The 18,536-nt window shown below is 48.6% G+C and overlaps 1 protein-coding gene across 3 annotated transcripts in view; it reads right to left on the bottom strand.

The window, feature by feature from the left end:
* lamb2l (laminin, beta 2-like) overlaps nucleotides 1-18,536 on the bottom strand; it is a 195,898-nt gene that overhangs the window by 42,528 nt on the left and 134,834 nt on the right. For all 3 annotated transcript variants that reach the window (XM_078210012.1, XM_078210011.1, XM_078210010.1), the window contains exons 20-27: nucleotides 16,982-17,125; nucleotides 14,902-15,133; nucleotides 12,783-12,946; nucleotides 11,577-11,801; nucleotides 9,615-9,832; nucleotides 7,689-7,785; nucleotides 4,164-4,539; nucleotides 28-212 (exon numbers count right to left, since the gene is read on the bottom strand). In XM_078210012.1, coding sequence (XP_078066138.1) covers nucleotides 28-212; nucleotides 4,164-4,539; nucleotides 7,689-7,785; nucleotides 9,615-9,832; nucleotides 11,577-11,801; nucleotides 12,783-12,946; nucleotides 14,902-15,133; nucleotides 16,982-17,125 — 1,641 coding nt within the window. The remainder of the gene's footprint in view (nucleotides 1-27; nucleotides 213-4,163; nucleotides 4,540-7,688; nucleotides 7,786-9,614; nucleotides 9,833-11,576; nucleotides 11,802-12,782; nucleotides 12,947-14,901; nucleotides 15,134-16,981; nucleotides 17,126-18,536) is intronic.

Genomic DNA, 18,536 nt, shown 5'->3' with positions numbered 1-18,536 from the left:
TTTTGAGTTTCGGAAACTCAGACGCACCTTTGAAGTTTGATGTGATAAATCTCTCCAGCTCCTTTCGTTTCAGGATGAGTGATGTGTTCAGGTTCATGACTTCCTCCTCCATTTCCGTTATCTCTTTCTCTGCTTTACTGTTTGTTGCTCGTGTTCTTGACGTATCTTCCAGCAGCATATCCATCCTCTGTGACAATCGCTCCATCTCCTGCCTGACGGATTGGAAAGCAATATTTACTCAGAGAGTGGAAGGAGTAACAGACATTGGGAAAAAAACCACAGACTCAAAGCCAGAGAGGGAATGCGGGCAGCGTCGTGTGGTTAGATTTGAGATTATTACTCTTTTCCTGTGGGATCTTTATCTGTGGAATGCATGACCCAGAGAGAGAGTCAGAATGACAACTTCACAAAAAAACACAAAGGAGTTTCCTTCACCCAATGAGTGGCCAGGATTGGAATGCACCGGCTGACTGGATGGTGGATACTGGTTCAAAGGAGAATTGGAGAAATACTTGCAGGAAAAGATTTGCAGGGATTTAGGGAAAGAGTGAGAGAGCGGTACTAATTAAATTGCTCTTCAGAAGGGCCAGTTCAGACTTGATGGGCCAAATAGCATCCTCCTGTGCTGTGAGGTTCTATCATTCCATGAAAGAGTGTGGTCTGAATTGGGTGCTGCAGGGTGGGACTGGAGTAACTAAGTTCACACATTGGGAATTCAACCTGGATCCAGGCTGTTTGGATTCAGTGAAGTAACCAAGTGATCGAATGTTACTCTGGGAGCAACGTGACAGATTTCCAGAGCTTAGGACCGAGCGGCTGAAGGCATAGCCCCCACGAGTGATGGAAAGTGGAAGATGTGCAAGAGGTCAGGATTGGAGGAGAGCAGATATATCGGAGGGGTGTGGGGCTGGAAGGGATTACAGAAATAGAATCATAGAATCCCTGCAGTGCAGAAGGAGGCCATTCAGTCCATCAAGCCTGCACTGACAACAATCCCACCCAGGCCCTATCCATGTAACCCCATGTATTTACCCTGCTCAGCCCTCTGACACTAAGGGGCAATTTAGAATGGCGAACCTACCCAGCAGACACTGGGAGAACGTGTAAACTCTACTCAGTGACCTGAGGCTGGAATTGAACCCAGGTCCCTGGTGCTGTGAGGCAGCAGTGCTAACCACTGTGCCACCGTGCTGCCCAAGGGAGAGGTAAAATCATGAAGGATTTAAAGACAAGGATAAGAAATCAAGACACTGTGAGACTGGGAACCAATGTCGGTCAGTGAGCAGTGAGTAATAGGGGAATGGAACTTACTGCATGTTGACAGAGGGTGGAATGTGCAGCACTGGCCTAGAGTGTGTTGAGATAGTCGAGGGGTAATAACGGATTAGGACCATAGGGACAAGCAGAGTCAGGCAATGTTACAGCAAATAGAGAGTCTGAGTGATGGTGCAGGTAAATAATGAGAAGCTCAATTCAGGGTAAAATCTGACACCAAGTTGGCAAAAAAACTGCTTCGGCATCGGAGAGCTGCCAGGGCCAAGGATGAAGTCGATTCCAGAGGACGAGAGTTTGTGATGGGAATGGAAGACAACAGCAATATTGAACTGGAGGGAATGTCTGTCCATCTGATTAACATTGGCCAGAGTAACAGGATGGCCCCATTGGGTCACGCTGACATAGAACATAGAACAGTACAGCACAGAACAGGCCCTTCGGCCCACGATGTTGTGCCGAGCTTTATCTGAAACCAAGATCAAGCTATCCCACTCCCTATCATCCTGGTGTGCTCCATGTGCCTATCCAAGCACCGCTTAAATGTTCCTAAAGTGTCTGACTCCACTATCACTGCAGGCAGTCCATTCCACACCCCAACCACTCTCTGCATAAAGAACCTACCTCTGATATCCTTCCTATATCTCCCACCATGAACCCTATAGTTATGCCCCCTTGTAATAGCTCCATCCACCCGAGGAAATAGTCTTTGAACGTTCACTCTATCTATCCCCTTCATCATTTTATAAACCTCTATTAAGTCTCCCCTCAGCCTCCTCCACTCCAGAGAGAACAGCCCTAGCTCCCTCAACCTTTCCTCATAAGACCTACCCTCCAAACCAGGCAGCATCCTGGTAAATCTCCTCTGCACTCTTTCCAGCGCTTCCACATCCTTCTTATAGTGAGGTGACCAGAACTGCACACAATATTCCAAATGTGGTCTCACCAAGGTCCTGTACAGTTGCAGCATAACCCCACAGCTCTTAAACTCCAACCCCCTGTTAATAAAAGCTAACACACTATAGGCCTTCTTCACAGCTCTATCCACTTGAGTGGCAACAGATCTCTCTGTTCCTCCACAGTCTTCAGAACCCTACCTTTGACCCTGTAATCCACATTTAAATTAGTCCTACCAAAATGAATCACCTCACATTTATCAGGGTTAAACTCCATTTGCCATTTTTCAGCCCAGCTTTGCATCCTATCTATGTCTCTTTGCAGCCTACAACAGCCCTCCACCTCATCCACTACTCCACCAATCTTGGTGTCATCAGCAAATTTACTGATCCACCCTTCAGCCCCCTCCTCTAAGTCATTAATAAAAATCACAAAGAGCAGAGGACCAAGCACTGATCCCTGTGGCACTCCACTAGCAACCTGCCTCCAGTCCGAAAATTTTCCATCCACCACCCCCTCTGTCTTCGATCAGATAGCCAGTTACCTATCCAATCGGCCAACTTTCCCTCTATCCCACACCTCCTTACTTTCATCATAAGCCGACCATGGGGGACCTTATCAAACGCCTTACTAAAATCCATGTATATGACATCAACTGCCCTACCTTCATCAACACACTTAGTTACCTCCTCAAAAAATTCAATCAAATTTGTGAGGCACGACTTGCCCTTCACGAATCCGTGCTGACTATCCCGGATTAATCCGCATCTTTCTAAATGGTAGTAGATCCCATTCCTAAGGACCTTGTCCATCAATTTACCAACCACCGAAGTAAGACTAACCGGTCTATAATTACCAGGGTCATTTCTATTCCCTTTCTTAAAAAGAGGAACAACATTCGCCACTCTCCAGTCCTCTGGCACCATCCCCGTGGACAGTGAGGACCCAAAGATCAAAGCCAAAGGCTCTGCAATCTTAACCCTTGCCTCCCAAAGAATCCTAGGATATATTTCATCAGGCCCAGGGGACTTATCAACCTTCAGTTTATTCAAAACTGCCAGGACATCCTCCCTCCGAACATCTATTTCCTCCAGCCTATTAGCCTGTAACACCTTCTCTTCCTCAAAAACATGGCCCCTCTCCTTGGTGAACACTGAAGAAAAGTATTCATTCATCACCTCGCTTATCTCTACTGACTCCATACACAAGTTCCCACTACTGTCCTTGACCGGCCCTAACCTCACCCTGGTCATTCTTTTATTCCTCACATAAGAATAAAAAGCCTTGGGGTTTTCCTTGATCCGACCCGCCAAGGACTTCTCATGTCCCCTCCTAGCTCTCCTAAGCCCCTTTTTCAGCTCATTCCTTGCTAACCTGTAACCCTCAATCGAGCCATCTGAACCTTGTTTCCTCATCCCTACATAAGCTTCCCTCTTCCTTTTCACAAGACATTCCACCTCTTTCGTGAACCATGGTTCCCTCACTCGGCCATTTCCTCCCAGCCTGACGGGTACATACCTATCAAGGACACCCAGTATTTATTCCTATAAAAGTTCCACTTTTAATTAGTGCCTTTCCCTGACAGTATCTGTTCCCATCTTATGCCCCCTAATTCTTGCCTAATCGCATCATAATTACCTCTCCCCCAATTGTAAACCTTGCCCTGCCGTACGGCCCTATCCCTCTCCATTGCAATAACAAAAGACACCAAATTGTGGTCACTATCTCCAAAGTGCTCTCCCACAACCAAATCTCACACTTGGCCCGGTTCATTTCCCAGTACCAAATCCAATGTGGCCTCACCTCTTGTCGGCCTATCCACATATTGCGTCAGGAACACCTCCTGCACACACTGCACAAAAACTGCCCCATCCGAACTATTTGACCTACAGACCTGACATAGGGACAGTTCAGAGGTTACTCCCATCTCAGAGTGTGGTTTGCTTCTCATTATCACAAGCTGATGTGTAACCTCACTCTGCAGGTGGCTCTACCTGAGATTGTCAGCCAGATGGTTTAGCTGGTCCAGCAATCCCTGACTGGCTGGAGGGTGTCCTCGGAGAAACTCCTGGACTTCTTTCAGTTTCTCCTCCAGCTCCTGCAGCTTACGGCTTGCTCCTCCCGTTATCCCAGTCTCTGCGATCCGATGCACTGCCTCCTTGAGGGAACGCAGTTTCTCCCCAAGCCGTTTAATTTCCTCATCCCACAAATCGAAGCAGGCATGGCAGCGAGTGCACATTGGGAAGCGTCCGTGATAACCACGGTTACACTGGTCGCACCGTGAGCCTGTATAACTCTCCTTGCAGAAGCAGCGGCCAGTAGAACGGTTGCATTGCTGTGTTTCTGAACCGTATGGATCACAGTCACAGGCTGTGGAGAAAGGAGAAAATATTCCGGTTACTCGAGGTGCTGCTTCCAAAACTTCCAGTTTTCCATTACTCCACTATTGTGCTCATTATGGAGCAGGGCCAAGTGGAATGGAACACATCCTATTTCTCCACAGACAGGTACAGCACGGGGTTAGATACAGAGTAAAGCTCCCTCTACACTGTCCCCATCAAACACTCCCAGGACAGGTACAGCACGGGGTTAGATACAGAGTAAAGCTCCCTCTACACTGTCCCCCATCAAACACTCCCAGGACAGGTACAGCACGGGGTTAGATACAGAGTAAAGCTCCCTCTACACTGTCCCCATCAAACACTCCCAGGACAGGTACAGCACGGGGTTAGATACAGAGTAAAGTTCCCTCTACACTGTCCCCATCAAACACTCCCAGGACAGGTACAGCACGGGGTTAGATACAGAGTAAAGCTCCCTCTACACTGTCCCCATCAAACACTCCCAGCACAGGTACAGCATGGGGTTAGATACAGAGTAAAGCTCCCTCTACACTGTCCCCATCAAACACTCCCAGGACAGGGACAGCACGGGGTTAGATACAGAGTAAAGCTCCCTCTACACTGTCCCCCATCAAACACTCCCAGGACAGGTACAGCACGGGGTTAGATACAGAGTAAAGCTCCCTCTACACTGTCCCCCATCAAACACTCCCAGGACAGGTACAGCACGGGGTTAGATACAGAGTAAAGCTCCCTCTACACTGTCCCCATCAAACACTCCCAGGACAGGTACAGCACGGGGTTAGATACAGAGTAAAGCTCCCTCTACACTGTCCCCCATCAAACACTCCCAGGACAGGTACAGCACGGGGTTAGATACAGAGTAAAGCTCCCTCTACACTGTCCCCATCAAACACTCCCAGGACAGGTACAGCACGGGGTTAGATACAGAGTAAAGCTCCCTCTACACTGTCCCCATCAAACACTCCCAGGACAGGTACAGCACGGGGTTAGATACAGAGTAAAGCTCCCTCTACACTGTCCCCATCAAACACTCCCAGGACAGAGACAGCACGGGGTTAGATACAGAGTAAAGCTCCCTCTACACTGTCCCCCATCAAACACTCCCAGGACAGAGACAGCACGGGGTTAGATACAGAGTAAAGCTCCCTCTACACTGTCCCAATCAAACACTCCCAGGACAGTTACAGCACGGGGTTAGGTACGAAAGCTCTGACAGGATTGTGATACGTTTCCACATGTTGAAGGGAGTTGTGCCAACTTAGATGGTGTTTTCTATTGTGAACCCGCTGGGAACTGTTTGGTGACTCACTCTGTTTGGGATACTCCTGGTTGAGGGAACCAAATTAAAAATCTGGTCTCCGCAAAAGAGACCATGAACCTGTTGGATTGTGGGAAAAATTAATCTTGTTCATGAATGTCCTTTTCACGAAAGAAACCTGCTCTTGGCACCCACTTTGCAGCGAAACGTGACTCCAGTCCCACATAAACAAGTTTCAGTTTTAATTGCCCCTGAAGTGGCTGAATGAGCCCTTGAATTTATTTCAAAAACACGACCAATGTTTCTAAGAGGCAAAGCACCGCCACCTTCTCAGGGCAATGAAGGATGAGTCATAAATACTGTTCTTGCCAACGATGCCCACATCCCAAGGCTGAATAAATGATGGAAAGTTTGGATTAAAACCCGAACGTTAACCATGTCTGACACACCAACATGCTCGGTGCCCAAATCACCCCGGAACTGGGAGTTTCATTCCCAAATCCCCAAATCCTTTGACCCCACTGTTCAGTTTAGTTTACAATCAGTCATACAGTTGCCCCACCCTATTGGTCAGCATGGGAAGTGGGATAGAGTGCGTCCAGCGCTTGGGCAATGACAGAATGTGCTCCTTTCTCCCCCCTCCCCAGTGGATGAGGCTGCTATGGACACTGACTCACTGAGTGCCTTCGATGGAGAGCTGGACTAGTTTCTCTGAGTGTACTCCAGCGAGAGAGCTGGGAGGGTTAATCACAGTAAGAAGTTTAACAACACCAGGTTAAAGTCCAACAGGTTTATTTGGTAGCAAAAGCCACACAAGCTTTCGGAGCTCTAAGCCCCTTCTTCAGGTGAGTGGGAATTCTGTTCACAAACAGAGCATATAAAGACACAGACTCAATTTACATGAATAATGGTTGGAATGCGAATACTTACAACTCATCAAGTCTTTAAGAAACAAAACAGCATGAGTGGAGAGAGCATCAAGACAGGCTAAAAAGATGTGTATTGTCTCCAGACAAGACAGTCACGGTCACAGGCATTCGGCCTCTGATATTCGGGTAAGCGTTCTCCAAGGCGGCCTTCGCGACACACGACAGCGCAGAGTCGCTGAGCAGAAACTGATAGCCAAGTTCCGCACACACGAGGCCGGCCTCAACCGGGATATTGGGTTCATGTCCCACTATTTGTAACCCCCACAGTTGCCTGGACCTGCAGAGTTTCACTGGCTGTCTTGTCTGGAGACAATACAGATCTTTTTAGCCTGTCTTGATGCTCTCTCCACTCATGCTGTTTTGTTTCTTAAAGACTTGATGAGTTGGAAGTATTCGCATTCCAACCATTATTCATGTAAATTGAGTTTGGGTCTTTATAAGCTCTGTTTGTGAACAGAATTCCCACTCACCTGAAGAAGGGGCTTGCAGCTCCGAAAGCTTGTGTGGCTTTTGCTACCAAATAAACCTGTTGGACTTTAACCTGGTGTTGTTAAACTTCTTACTGTGTTTACCCCAGTCCAATGCCGGCATCTCCACATCAGGGTTAATCACCCCAGAGGGATCTCCTCAACTGGCAGATTGGGGTGGCGGGGTGGGGGGGGTGGTGGGGGGGGGGGGTGGGGGAGCGGGGGGGGGAATCTGACAGGAGTTCCTGCCCCCGATGATTTTAGCCCCAGATTTGGTTTGGAATTTTATCCGTTTCTGTCCCCCTCCCAGGAGACCCAGGGGGAAGTTGGCTGAATGGAATTCTGATGAATACATTGCAGTGTCTGTGGCTCAGGTAGGGGGAGCAAGAGAGTCCTTTGCACTCCCTGAATGTTCGTATCTTCGTTAAGAACTCCAGTGATACCACAAGTATCCAACCATTTCAGGAAAGACCACATTCCCGGGTCCAGGATTCCTTACCCTGACACGACAGCCCGGGGTTACCCCAGTAACCTTCCCTACATTCGGAGCAGGTCTGACCTCCAAATCCGGGACGGCACTCGCATTGGCCTGTGAACTGAGAGAGACAAATGGGAATCAGAAACAGGGAGAACCCACAGAGACAGTCAGCATTACACAGAGTGGAGGGGGACAGCTGGGGGTGGGGGAGAGAGGGAGGGAGGGGGATGGGTGTTGGGAATCTGAGTGGAAAACTCAGTGCCTGGGCCAGCGACAGTGATCATTCATTTGTGAAACATTTTCACACTGTCAGATCAACAGTGTAGACAGAGCTTTACTCTGTATCTAAGAGAGTGTGTATAGATGGGTCTTTTTCGAAATGGAGGTCGGTCACCAGTGGTGTGCCCCAGGGATCTGTTCTGGGACCCTTGCTGTTTGTCATTTTCATAAATGACCTGGATGAGGAATGGGTTGGTAAGTTTGCCGACGACACAAAGGTTGGTGGGGTTGTGGATAGTCTGGAGGGATGTCAGAAGTTACAGAGGGACATAGATAGGATGCAAGACTGGGCGGAGAAGTGGCAGATGGACTTCAACCCAGATAAATGCGTAGTGGTCCATTTTGGCAGGTCGAATGGGATGAAGGAGTACAATATAAAGGGAAAGACTCTTAGTACGGTAGAGGATCAGAAGGACCTTGGGATCCGGGTCCATTGGACTCTAAAATCGGCCCTGCAGGTGGAGGAGGTGGTTAAGAAGGTGTATGGTGTGCTGGCCTTTATCAATCGAGGGATTGAGTTTAGGAGTCCGGGGATAATGATGCAGCTATATAAGACCCTCGTCAGACCCCACTTGGAGTACTGTGCTCAGTTCTGGTCGTCTCATTACAGGAAGGATGTGGAAAAGATTGAAAGGGTGCAGAGGAGATTTACAAGGATGTTGCCTGGATTGAGTGGCATGTCTTATGAGGATAGGCTGAGGGAGCTCGGTCTTTTCTCCTTGGAGAGACGTAGGATGAGAGGAGACCTAATAGAGGTATATAAGATGTTGAGAGGCATAGATCGGGTGGACTCTCAGAGGCTTTTTCCCAGGTGGAAATGGCTGCTATGAGAGGACACAGGTTTAAGGTGCTGGGGGGTAGGTACAGGGGAGATGTGAGGGGTAAGCTTTTCACACAGAGGGTGGTGGGCGAGTGGAATCGGCTGCCGTCAACGGTGGTGGAGGCAAACTCAATAGGGTCTTTTAAGAGACTCCTGGATGAGTACATGGGACTTAATAGGATGGAGGGTTATAGGTAGGCCTAGAAGGTAGGGATATGTTCGGCACAACTTGTGGGGCCGAAGGGCCTGTTTTGTGCTGTAGGTTTCTATGTTTCTTTGTTTCTATCTAACCCTGTGCTGTACCTGTCCTGGGAGTGTTTGATGGGGACAGTGTAGAGGGAGCTTTACTCTGTACCTAACCCCGTGCTGTACCTGTCCTGGGAGTGTTTGATGGGGACAGTGTAGAGGGAGCTTTACTCTGTACCTAACCCTGTGCTGTACCTGTCCTGGGAGTGTTTGATGGGGGACAGTGTAGAGGGAGCTTTACTCTGTATCTAACCCCGTGCTGTACCTGTCCTGGGAGTGTTTGATGGGGACAGTGTAGAGGGAGCTTTACTCTGTATCTAACCCCGTGCTGTACCTGTCCTGGGAGTGTTTGATGGGGACAGTGTAGAGGCAGCTTTACTCTGTATCTAACCCCGTGCTGTAACTGTCCTGGGAGTGTTTGATGGGAACAGTATAACCTGGATACATTTGAAAATTACAAGCTGTTATGTCTGAATTATACCGTGTTGAAAACATTGATAAAAACTTTTCCAAATAATCCACTCAGCACTGGAAAGCTGAAACAATGGAATATCCATGAAATAATAACTCTGATGAGGAAAGAGGTGACTGGGAATATTTACCATGTTGCAGTGTGGAGTATGGGAATGTTCCGGATTACACCGACAGGGTTCGCAGCCTCGCTCGCGACCCAGGTTCCAGTAATAGGGGGCGCACTGGTCACAGTTCATCCCGATGACATTCTCCCTGCACGGACATTGTCCAGTAACACTGTCACAATGACAGTTATCCCTGGAGCTGCATTGAGACTCCAGCGTCCCCTGAATGTTACATGTGCAGCCTGAAATGAAGATAAATAAGCAGCATTAACTCTATCCAGCTCGACACAAACCTGCCTGACAATCAGGAACAAATCCAACTTCACTTGTATGAAGAGATTCCTCACTTGTTGTCGGAGTGACATGGATTCCTCACTGCTGTCCCATTCCACTCACAACGGAAGAACTCGGAGCCAGAATCGATTGTATTGTCCCTGAAACTGTTCCACCGTGAGGTTCAGTTTCACATTCCCGCCCCTTCCCAAAACACATGGATTACGCAAGATTCCAAAAATCAGTCTATCCCAGCCTTAAATATATTCCAGACTGCCCTGCTCAACCCCATTGCTACTCTGCCTCTTGGAACTTGCTTGCAGTGAGCTGGTTGACCATGTGGGGCTATCACAGCCCACTCCAGTCCTGTGCACTGTCCACAGGTTCCAGCAGTGCGTACCGATCCGTCTGGCTGTATTAGACAATCACAATTCAGAGCACAGACACAGGCCATTTGGCCCATTGAGACAGTGGCACAGCTGGGTCTTCAATTGGAACCAAATTCTCAAAACACTTTCCCAAAGCCAGACCCAGTTCTTCCCTTTCTTCGAATCATCTAATTCCTTCAAATGATGCTGCAACCTCGAACTCCCTATCTGCCTGTACTGAATGTGACAGCTGTGGATAGCACTCTCACTTCTGAATCCAAAAATAGTGGGATGAAGAGCCACTCCAGAGACTTAAGCACAAAGTCTTAGTCTATACTTCAGTGCAATACTGAGGGAGTGCCACACTGTCAGAGGGTCAGTGCTGAGGGAATGCTGCACTGTCAGAGGGTCAGTGCTGAGGGAGTGCCGCACTGTCAGAGGGTCAGTACTGAGGGAGTGCCGCACTGTCAGAGGGTCAGTACTGAGGGAATGCCGCACTGTCAGAGGGTCAGTACTGAGGGAGTGCTGCACTGTCAGAGGGTCAGTACTGAGGAGTGCCTCACTGTCAGAGGGTCAGTACTGAGGGATTGCCGCACTGTCAGAGGGTCAGTACTGAGGGAGTGCCGCACTGTCAGAGGGTCAGTACTGAGGGAGTGCCGCACTGTCAGAGGGTCAGTACTGAGGGAGTGCCGCACTGTCAGAGGGTCAGTACTGAGGGAGTGCCGTACTGTCAGAAGTGCCTGTTTTCAAATTAAATATAAACTGTGGCCTTGCCTGCCACTCAGTAAGATGTAAAAGCTCCCATCAACACCTCCTTTAATTCAAGCAGGGAATGTATTCCCTGTGTCCCAGTCGATGGTCATCCCTCAACCAACAGCAGAAATCAGATTACCTGCTCACTGTCACACTGATGTGTGTGGGATCTTGCTGTTTGAAAATTGGTTGTTGAGTTTCCTGCATTACAACAGTGACTACACTTCAAAAAATACTTGATTGGTTGTAAGGTACGTTTGGACATTCTAAAGCTGTGAAAGGTGCTGTAGAAATGCAAGGCCTGTTGTAGTTCTTCAAAACATTCTCCATTCCAATAATCCAGATTGAAAAATAAAGCTACCCCCCTCCCCCCTTTAGTTTGCATTCCCCCCCCCCCCCCCCCCGAATCTGTCCTCATTTTGTCCCCTCTATTTCGCTCCTCCTTGCCTGGACGCTCGACTCTCTCGCTCAGGTCACAACGCAATCCCTGGGTCGATGAGCGCTTGCAAAGTTTTACCCTAATGACAGTAGACGCTAAATTAACTGACCCACCCCCCCCCCCCCACCCCCCACCCACCTGCCCCATACTCACGCCTGCAGTCCTGCTGGAGAGCGTTGCCATAGTAACCGGCCTTGCAGGCTTCGCAGTGACCTCCATCCGTGTTGTAGAGACACTTCAAGCACTGCCCTGTGCGTGAGTGGCAGGAGCCAGGGTCAGTCACGTCAATGTTATTATTGCACTGACAGGGCCAGCACCTTCCTCCTGGTACCTCAGGGTTACCGTAGTAACCAGGTGCACACATGTCACAACGCGATCCTACATTCGCAGAAAAAGTAAATAAGTTCTTAATTTAACAAAAAACACAATAAAAATGTAGATAAATGACGATAAATGTAGATGCGTGTCGGTGCTGGAGGGAATGGATGATTGGCACCACATTTACAAACATCCATTCCCTCTACCACCGACGCTCAGTAGCAGCAGTGTGTACTATCTCCAAGATGCACTCCAGCAATTCACCAAAGGTCCTTAGGCACCACCTTCCAAACTCACGACCACTTCCATCTAGAAGGATAAGGGAAGCAGATACACGGGAACACCACCACCTGCAAGTTTCCCTCCAAGCCACTCACCATCCTGACTTGGAAATATATCGCCGTTCCTTCGCAGTCGCTGGGTCAAAATCCTGGAATTCCCTCCCTAACGGCATTGTGGGACAACCCACAGCATATGGACTGCAGCGATTCAAGAAGGCAGCTCACCACCACCTTCTCAAGGGCAACCAGGGATGGGCAATAAATGCTGGCCTAGCCAGCGACGCCCATGCCCCACGAATGAACAAAGGAAAACAGAGAGAGCATCTGGAGGGAACCTACACAGACACGGGGAGAATGTGGAGACCGCACACAGTCACCCAAGTTGGGAATCGAACCCGGGTTCCTGGCACTGAGAGGCAGCAGCGCTAACCACTGTGCCACCGTGCTGCCATTTACATTAATAAAATCCTACAGCACAGAAGGAGTTCATTCAACCCATTGTGCAATGCCAACTCCTTGAAAGACCTATCAAATTAAACCCACTCTCCCCTGCTCTTTTCCCATATCCATATAAACATTTCCTATTCAAGTATTCATTCTATTTTGAATGTTATTATTGAATCTGCTTCCACCGCCGTTTCAGGTTGCACATTCCAGACCATCATATTTCACTGTATTAAATGAATTCTCTTCAAGGCGCTTGTGTTTTGCCAGTTCCCCTTTTGAGTAATCGTGGGGAAAAGCTGAGAGTTGAGCTTACCTTTGTAGCCGGTTTTACAGTAACACACAATCTGATTAGAGTCTAGGTCAGCATGACACGAGACTCCATGGTAGTTATCACCTCCTGGGTAATCTGGACATGGACAGGGACGGCACTGCTTCCCTGACCCCAGAACGGGGTCTCCATAGTAACCGTCAGAACATCTGTGTGAAGTCACATATTAACAGAACAACTTTCAGCAAAAAAAAATAGATGTTGGAGAACCGAGAACAACTGGCTTTAGACTGTTTATAAATTAGTCACAGTCATTAGTTACTGCTCCCCAGACAAACTCAATGCAATAAATTGCAAATTGTGATGTATAAGAGCTAACGATTGCCATCACAATTTGCAGTGAATTGTATATACAGGGACAAAATTACACTATTACTAACATGCAGAGCGCTGTGTACGTGTTGGCTGCAGTGTTGCCTCCATTACAACAATGACTACACTTCAAAAGTACTTCATTGGCAGTAAAGCACTTTGGGATGCACTGAGGTGGTGCTATATAAATGTAAATCTTTCTATTCCTTTCGACATTCTACTGGTGATCTTTAATTTGTGGCCTTTAGTTACCTGAGCCAGGACGGCACGGTGGCACAGTGGTTAGCACTTCTGCCTCACAGCTCCAGGGACCCGAGTTCAATTCCTGGCTTGGGTCACTCTCTGTGCAGAGTCTGCACGTTCTCCACGTGTCTGCGTGGGTTTCCTCCGGGTACTCCAGTTTCCTCCCACAGTCCAAAGATGTGTGCGTTAGGTTGATTGGCCATGCTGAAAATTGCCCCTTAGTGTCCCAGGATGTGTAGGTTAGAGGGATTTGCAGGGTAAATATGTGGGGTTAAGGGTATAGGGCCTGGGTGGGACTGTGGTCCGTGCAGACTCGGTGGAATATTCCCTCCGGCACTGTAGGGTTTCTTTCTCTGAGCCCTAACCTCACAGTTTTGAAACTGTAGGAATCGGAGCGGCCAACTTGCAGATAGCAAACATCTCCAGGTACTTTTTAAAGGTTGTGAGGCAACCCGCCTCTACCACCCTCCCAGGCAGCGCATTCCAGACCCTCACCATCCTCTGGGTAAAAATATTTTTCCTCACATCCCCCCTAAACCTCCTGCCCCTCATCTTACGTCCCCTCGTGACTGACCCTTCAACTAAGGGGAACAGCTGCTCCTTATCCACTCTGTCTGTGTCTCTCATGATCCTGTACACCTCCATCAGGTCGCATGAAGGTCAGACTGGGTAAGGGTGGCAGATGGGTGAACCAGATGGGTTTTTTCTGACAGTTGACAATGGGTTCATTAGACTTTTACTTCCAGATTTTTATTGAATTAAAATTTTACCATCTGCCATGGTGAGATTCGAACCCAGATCCCCAGAGGATCAGCCTGGATCTATGGATTGCTAGCCCAGTGACAATACTGCTGTGCCAACACCACCCCCTCTGAAGAAGTTGAACCGAGACAAAGGATTGTGATTGTCTGTAAGTTTGTCTGTGAGTTTCAGTTCCAACTTTTACAGATGCACCATAGAAAGCATTCTTTCTGGTTGTATCACAGCTTGGAATGGCTCCTGCTCTGCCCAAGACCGCAAGAAACTACAAAAGGTCGTGAATGTAGCCCAATCCATCACGCAAACCAGCCTCCCATCCATTGACTCTGTCTACACTTCCCGCTGCCTCGGCAAAGCAGCCAGCATAATTAAGGACCCCACGCACCCCGGACATTCTCTCTTCCACCTTCTTCCGTCGGGAAAAAGATACAAAAGTCTGAGGTCACGTACCAACCGACTCAAGAACAGCTTCTTCCCTGCTGCTGTCAGACTTTTGAATGGACTTACCTCGCATTAAGTTGATCTTTCTCTACACCCTAGCTATGACTGTAACACTACATTCTGCGCTCTCTCCTTTCCTTCTCTATGAACGATATGTTTTGTCTGTATAGTGCGCAAGAAACAATACTTTTCACTGTATGTTAATACATGTGACAATAATAAATCAAATCAAATCAAATCATTGTAAAGAGACAGGCTTTTTGCTGCCTCTCGATTGTTCAACATTCTGAAACTAAAGTTTAAACAGTAGCAAGAAAATCTGCGGCCAACATGGCTGAGGGTGACTGACCTCTCACAGTGATGTCCACATGTGTTGTCTCTACAGTTCAGACATGCCCCTGTTTGGGAGTCGCACTCCTCTGAGTGGCCATTGCATTGGCAGGGATGGCAGTTTGGGAAGCCCCAGTGCTGTGGATGGCACTCATCACATTGACGACCCCTTGCCCCCGATCGGCACTGACATTGGCCAGTGGTCTGGTCACACATGCTGAGAATCGATCCTTCAGGGCTGCAGTTACAGGCTGTCAGAGGGAAGGGAGAAGATGTCACCAAACCTTCATCAACGACCGTATGGGCAACCAGAGACCTCAGCTTCTCAAATGGACATATATAACAGCTTAGATCAAACAGCACGCAATAACTCAAGTACACTTTTAAAGCTGCTCCTTATACACCCCCATGTACACTCTCCCCTATCACTGACTCTCCCCCCCCCATTCCCCCTCCCACACCCCCCATGTACACTCACCCCTATCACTGACTCTCCCCCCCCCATTCCCCCTCCCACACCCCCCATGTACACTCTCCCCCATCACTGACTCTCCCCCCATTCCCCCTCCCACAGCCCCATGTACACTCCCCCCCCATCACTGACTCTCCGCCCCATTCCCCCTCCCACACCCCCCATGTACACTCTCCCCTATCACTGACTCTCCCCCCCCCATTCCCCCTCCCACACACCCATGTACACTCTCCCCCATCACTGACTCTCCCCCCATTCCCCCTCCCACAGCCCCATGTACACTCTCCCCTATCACTGACTCTCCCCCCCATTCCCCCTCCCACATCCCCATGTACACTCTCCCCTATCACTGACTCTCCCCCCCATTCCCCCTCCCACAGCCCCATGTACACTCCCCCCCATCACTGACTCTCCCCCCCATTCCCCCTCCCACATCCCCATGTACACTCTCCCCCATCACTGACTCTCCCCCATTCCCCCTCCCACTCCCCCATGTACACTCTCCCCTATCACTACCCACCCTCTCTAACCAGTTATAAGCCCAGACCAGGCAAGGACGGCAACTTTCCTGCCTTTAACCAGGGGAACATTAATAAACCAGATGGGTTTTTATAAAGATTCTTGGTCACTTTTACTGTGACCAGTTTATTATTGTGAGAATTTTTAAACTTGATGAAAATTTTCAGAGTTGCTGGTGTTATTTGCAGTTACAATCTCTGGGTTATTAATCCAGCTGCCAACACAGTATCTTCCCCTTTCTCTCACAGTCCCTGTCAAAACCTGTAGTCAAAACCAACACCACATACAAGACAGGGATTATAATCTCTCCTCAATCATTTTATCCCATTCAATGAACCCAAACATTATCAGCATGAAATCGACATCACCAGCATGCAAAGCTGGAGATATCATAGAATCCTACAGTTCAGAAGGAGCCATTCGGCCCATCGAGTCTGCACCGACCACAATCCCACCCAGGCCCTATCCCCATAACCCCATGCATTTACCCGAGCTAGTCCCCCGACACTAAGAGACAATTTAGCACGGCCAATCCACCTGACCCGCACATCTTTGGACTGTGGGAGGAAACCGGAGCACCCGGAAGAAACCCACACAGACACGGGGAGAACATGCAGACTCTGCACAGTGATCCAGGGCTGGAATTGAACCCAGGTCCCTGGTGCTGTGAGACAGCGATGCTAACCACTGTGCCACCCACTGCCTCACCTTGCTCAGAGTTTCTCATCCAATCAGCATCCTGCATTTTAAATAGCGGAACACTAACATTGCAAGGCAATACATAATTTTTTTTTGTTTATATCCAATTCAATTCAATCAAAGTCCAATTCAAAGTCTCAGCAAGTGAGACACTCCCGATCCAAGCTGACAAGACAGGTTCATCACTTCCTGTCTTGGGCTTAATCTACATGATCCAAGCTGATTGGAGCAGGCATTGCATCTCCTCCAAGGCTGGATCTCATTTGCATCTTGGCCAAAAGGGCCGAGATGCCGCTTTAAAAATTAGCTTCAAATGAAGCCTCAGTATAACCTCATAACTTCAACCAACTGCAGGGTGTCGATACTACACTTGATCTTAGCCAAAGACAATACGTAAATTAAAACTTACGAGAACAGCCATTGGGTCCAAAGCCATAATGGTCGGGAGCGCATTGGTCACAGCGCTGGCCAATCACATTGCTCTTACACTGGCACTGTCCTCCGATCTTCTCACACACTGAGCTGATGGAACCCTGAGGATCGCACTGGCAAGCTGCGAACCAGAGATTAAAAACATCAGCAACTCAACTCCCTCCACACCCAGTGTCAGTAATTCCCAACAACAAGTCCCCCACGCCCAACAAGCTCTCAGCCTTCATTCACAGGATGTGGGGGTCACTGGCAGGCATTGCTGCTGAGAAGGTGGTGAAGCTGAACCGTTCACTCAGGCTACCTCAGGGGTAACCACATTGCTGTGATTCTGGAGTCGCACGTGGGCCAGGATGGGTTAGGATGGGTTAGGATGGGTTAGGATGGGTTAGGATGGGTTAGGATGGGTGAGGATGGCAGATTCCCTTTCCCGAAGGGACATTAGTTAACCAGATAGAGTTTTATAACAATCCAACACTTTCACAGTCACCTTTACTGAAAGTAGCTTTTTGTTCCTGATTTATTTGAATTTAAATTCCCCCTGCTGTCACGGTGGGATTTGAACTCATGTTTCTGTTTACTAATCCAGTAACATAACCATAGTGCTGCTGTATCCACATGTCATCAATGCTTCCATCATCCAGGTATATCTATCCACACTGTTCCAGCTCTTTCCTGATGCTTACTTCCCATCGGGATTTCCCCGGGATTATTTCCTCATGCCTCTTGTATATTTGTTCTTTTGGAGCAATTCGTTGATTGGGTGAGACTCCCACCCCATGTCATACATTTTCCACTGGGGCTCCTTCTTGATATAGAGCTTCCCCTGTGAATAGGTAGAGGTGATGTGGAGATGCCGGCGTTGGACTGGGGTGAACACAGTAAGAGTTTTAACAACACCAGGTTAAAGTCCAACAGGTTTATTTGGTAGCAAATACCATTAGCTTTCGGAGCGCTGCTCCTTCGTCAGATGGAGTGGAAATGTGCTCTCAAACAGGGCACAGAGACACAAAATCAAGTTGCAGAATACTGATTAGAATGCAAATCTCTACAACCAACCAGGTCTTAAAGATACAGACAATGTGGGTGGAGGGAGCATTAAGCACAGGTTAAAGAGATGTGTATTGTCTCCAGACAGGACAGCCTGCAAGTCCAGGAGGCAAGCTGTGGGGGTTACTGATAATGTGACATAAATCCAACATCCCAGTTTAGGCCGTCCTCATGTGTGCGGAACTTGGCTATCAGTTTCTGCTCAGCGACTCTGCGCTGTCGAGTGTCGTGAAGGCCGCCTTGGAGAACGCTTACCCGAAGATCAGAGGCTGAATGCCCGTGACCGCTGAAGTGCTCCCCCTGTCCTGTCTGGAGACAATACACATTTCTTTAACCTGTGCTTAATGCTCCCTCCACTCACATTGTCTGTATCTTTAAGACGTGGTTGGCTGTAAAGATTCGCATTCTAATCAGTATTCTGTAACTTGATTTTGTGTCTCTGTGCACTGTTTGAGAGCAGATTTCCACTCCATCTGACGAAGGAG

The sequence above is a fragment of the Mustelus asterias genome, chromosome 3 (assembly GCF_964213995.1).
Source record: "Mustelus asterias chromosome 3, sMusAst1.hap1.1, whole genome shotgun sequence".
Taxonomy (NCBI): Eukaryota; Metazoa; Chordata; class Chondrichthyes; order Carcharhiniformes; family Triakidae; genus Mustelus; species Mustelus asterias.
The sequence above is the reverse complement of the archived record's forward strand: the minus strand, read 5'-3'. Positions and strand labels throughout refer to the sequence as shown.